Here is a 4,059-nt window from a genome sequence, read left to right on the forward strand (position 1 = left end):
GGACAGGCTCCCCGCCGAAGCGGCGCAGCAGCAGCGCGGGCAGGGCCACGCTCAGCGCCCCGCCGATGCGCGCCGACTCGTACATCTCGCGGCTGCGGCAGTCCAGGAGCAGCAGCTGCGGCTGCGGGGGCGCGAGCTCCCGGCGCAGCCACAGGCACGAGCGGCCCAGACCCTCCATGGGTTCGCGGCTGCTGGCACGTCGGGCCGCTGGCGCTGGCGCTGGCGCTGGAGCTGCCGCTGCGGAGAGAGGGGAGACACGCGTGGTGAGCCGGAGTCCTCCCCGCCCGGCTGCCATAGGGCGTGAGCCCAGGAGTCAAGATGTGAAGTCAACCCCGTGCCCCAAGGCAGGCGCCCAGGACACCCGCAGGGACACCCCTCCACCGCTCGATTCTCTCTGCTCGCGCCCTTCCCACAGTGAGGACACGCAGAAGGCACTGTGCGCCCCAAAAGAACACCCGAGACAGCCACCTGGGTGCCCCGTCGCCGCTCACCGCCCCGAGAAAGGAAGTGTGAGAAACCCCCCAGAAGAGTAAAGCTGGGCATCCCACGGCCCCTTTGAGACCCGTGGGTTCCCTCCCAGCCTCTCCTGGGGTGTCCCAAAGCCACGCACGGCCGCCTTCCTTCACACCTTCCTTGTTTCTGAGTTTCTCTCTCGGCCTGCCCGGAATCACTCCCCAAGTTCGCGCTTCAGACTTTGGGGGCGCGTGCGAGTGAGAGGGGCTGAAGATCAAGGTCTCCCCCACGGCCAGGTGGGCCCAGGGAATAGATGTGGGGTGAAGGCGATGGCCCTTTCGCAGCCGATCCAGCTCTGGTACGCCCCCCCCCCCCCCAGCCTCCCACCCCGCCAGTCCCGGGAAAAGAAAAGGAGAGAGACCTGAGTCGTGATCCCCCCGCGGGTGGCCCTGTGCCGATGCCTCGGCCAGGGCCACCGCGGGACTCGGAGCGCGGTCCTCGGACAGGGTGTCCCCGGGCTTGGCCTCTGGGAAGAAGGTAGTGCGGCCCCGGAGCAGGCGCGCACGTGGAAACAAAGGTCCTGAGCCGCAGGCGCGCTGGCTGCTTAGCAGAGGACCTGGCTTCCACCTTGGAAGCGGCTGCCTTTGGACAAGGAGTTACCGTTTGGAGGGGCGGGGCTATGGGGGCGGGCTCAGGGGTCGAGCTAGCCAACGGGTGCCAGCGAAAGCAGTCGGGTGGGCCCCCTGCAAGTCGCGCGCTGAGCTGGGACTTCCACCCAAGCGGGACTGGCCAGGGCAGAGGCCAAGGGCAGGTCAGGGGCCCTGCAGGGGGCCAGCCACAGCTCCCCTGGCCGGCGCCAGTCAGGCCCCCTGGAGGCAGGGGGAGGGGTGGGGACAAGAGCCCAGTGCCCCTGCCCCAGAGGTTGCCTACTCACTTGGCGACCCTGGACCATCATGTTCCCTGACTGGACTTCAGTGGCCCTATCTATATAGTGGGCTCACCAGAGCCACCACTTGGGCTACCGTGGGGTGTCACTGAAATCTGGGGGGGGGGGAGGGGAACAGGGACCAGAAACCCATTGCTGCTTCCTGGCCCAGAACCCTGCCCAAGGCTGAGTGGAGGGCCCGGCAGGCAGAGGGCAGCCAGCCTCTGGGCACCCTCATTCCTTCACACAGGCCTGGCCAAAGGCACCCAGGAGCTCCCAGCTCCCAGCTCCCAACTGTAGCGCTCTGGTCTTATCATGTTACCGATTCTGGGAGTCACCCAGCCTCTCCCTCTGCCTCCTGCCTAGTCAAGAGTGAGTAATTTCTACTTAAGTCTCACATCTGTACTCTCCTCTCTGCCTGGCTCTGGCCAAGGGTTTGCGCTTGCCAGCTCTTGACCGGGTCACCGTCACAGCTTGCAAAGCTCTGTCCCTGCCTCCAGGTCTTTTTATCTCAGCTACCCTCTGCCTGCCCTGTACTAGAACATTCGTTCAGCAAAGGCCACTGGCCTCCATTCCTTCTGTGCACACAGGATGATGACCAGGCGGACACACAGGGTCTCTGCTTGCACAGAGCTCCCAGGCTAGGGGGACAGGTCTGTAGGTAATAGGGGACCAAACACGATAATACCACGTGTGATAAGTACTGAGACAATGAAACGAGGTGGGGAAGGTTTCTGAAAAGTCTGATTCTATGTCCCTTCTCTGCTTAAAACCCGTCTGAAGGAAATAGCTGAGTTGAGGGGAAATGTACAACAAAGATAAAGCTCATACAAATTGATCAAAAGGTTAAGACTCCGAGAGATAAATGGGCAAGAGCCACCAGAAAAGACTGCAGGAAGGAGGGAACCCAACTGGGTACAAGAGGCTCCGGGGAAGGTTCAACCTCAGGCACGGAAGGAAACCAAATGAAAAAACCAAGGTAACAACAGAAAACAAGGTAACACTTCCCACTTATTACATTAGTAAAATGTTCTCAAAATGAGAACACCCAGTGCTGGCAAGGGTGCTGTGAAATCGGCCTGCTGCTCTGTTGCTGCTTCTGGAGGATTCTCTGTTGGCCCTTTTGGAAATTAATTTGGTAATATGCATCCAGAGCTAGAAGGAAATTCATACTCTCTGGCCACGTTTGGGAATCGACCCTAAGGAACTAAGTAAAAGAAGGCCAAGCTAGCCTGGCCAGTGTGGCTCAGTGGTTGAGCATCGACCTATGAACCAAGAGGTCACAGTTCGATTCCCAGTCAGGGCACATGCCGGGGTTGCAGGCTTGATCCCCAGTGGGGGGCGTGCGGGAGGCAGCTGATCCGTGATTCTGTCATCATTGATGTTTCTATCTCTCTCTCCCTCTCCCTTTCACTCTGAAATTAATAAAAAAAATATTTTTTTAAAAAGGCAGAGCTCTGTGCATAGGACGGGCGCCACAGGCCGTGTGGAGTGGAGGGTTCAAGCCACTGGAAGGCCAACATTTAGGTTGGTCAAGTTTAGGGCAGCTACTGGACTCCTCTCAGACAAAAGTAAGATGAGAAAACTCAGGAAGTAATGCTGGGGAGAGCCGGGCTGCCTCAAAGGGGCCTCTAGTCAACCCTCTTCCCCTTCCTCCCTCCCTGGCCCAGTGGGTCGCCAGCCTGGGTCTAATCTCTGGCCATAGCCCACCATGTCCAAGGCTCTAGATCGAGTCCCACCACCAGCATCCAGGGGCCTCAGGCAGCTGGGTTGTGTCCCCCTTCCCTCAGCCCAGGCCTCCCTCCTCTGCATCCTGTCCACATTCTGCTCTTTCTTCACCCCTCACCCCCAGGTAGCCTTTGTCCATCCACTGGGCCAGCTTGTGGTCTCCCTCCTCTGTGCTCCGGACCTCAGTTCTCTGAGGCTGCAATGCCCAAGAACCGAAGTTTGGAAGCTGGGTTGGCGGTGGGGGTCAGAACAGGGCCCAGTCCCTCTGTCCACATCCTCTTAGGCAGGAAATCTGTCTTCTAGGGTCTCCTATCCCTCCATCCTCGCTCCCAGAGGCAGAGATAGGCTGCCACCTGGTCAAGGGCCCCAAGCCTGGGGGCTCCGTCCAGGCCCGATGCACCTGTGGGTGGAACCCTGGGGTGTCCAGGGGCTGAAGGCACCAAGAGGTTCTGCCATGTGCCAGCCTAGGGTGCCTGGTTTGGCTGTGTTGTAGGCAGTGTGTGTGTGTGTGTGTGTGTGTGTGTGTGCGCGCATCTGACAGGAAGGAAGAGAGACACATGCCCTCACCTACACTGTTATGTGTTTGGAGAGAGGGTCGCTGACCCCCAAGGAGGTAGGAGGTCCTGAGATGCCCAGGCATGCTTGTGCAGAGGGCCTCCTGGAGGAGGTGGCGGGAGCCTGGCTGGGAAGATGAGGAGGAGGGAGGCAGCTTCTGCGATGGTGAAGGGAGAGGAAGCTGGGCTCCAAGCACATCCCCCCCCCCCAGGGTGGGTTGTGACGGGGCATTTGTCTCCCAACGCCCTGAAAATGGGTCCCCCTGCACCTCGCTCCTAATCCTGCTGGGAAACCCCTCCAACCGGGGAAGCGAGTGCTCTGTGCCCAGGGGCCAGCAGCGCCCGCTTGCGCCAGAAGAAAGGACCCAACTGAAACCTTGGTGGCCACCTTCCGCACTT

The 4,059-nt window shown here is 60.3% G+C and overlaps 1 protein-coding gene across 1 annotated transcript in view; it reads right to left on the reverse strand.

Moving 5' to 3' along the window:
* The window catches only part of DUSP9 (dual specificity phosphatase 9), a 3,578-nt gene extending 2,670 nt beyond the window's left edge, over nucleotides 1-908 (reverse strand). The window contains 2 exon segments of the mRNA XM_006087779.3: nucleotides 5-237; nucleotides 875-908. Of these exon segments, the coding sequence (XP_006087841.1) occupies nucleotides 5-178 (174 nt within the window). The 5' untranslated portion in view covers nucleotides 179-237; nucleotides 875-908.
* Between the last annotated feature and the right edge of the window lie 3,151 nt (nucleotides 909-4,059).

Source organism: Myotis lucifugus, unplaced genomic scaffold, assembly GCF_000147115.1.
Source record: "Myotis lucifugus unplaced genomic scaffold, Myoluc2.0 scaffold_40, whole genome shotgun sequence".
In the NCBI taxonomy this organism is placed as follows: domain Eukaryota; kingdom Metazoa; phylum Chordata; class Mammalia; order Chiroptera; family Vespertilionidae; genus Myotis; species Myotis lucifugus.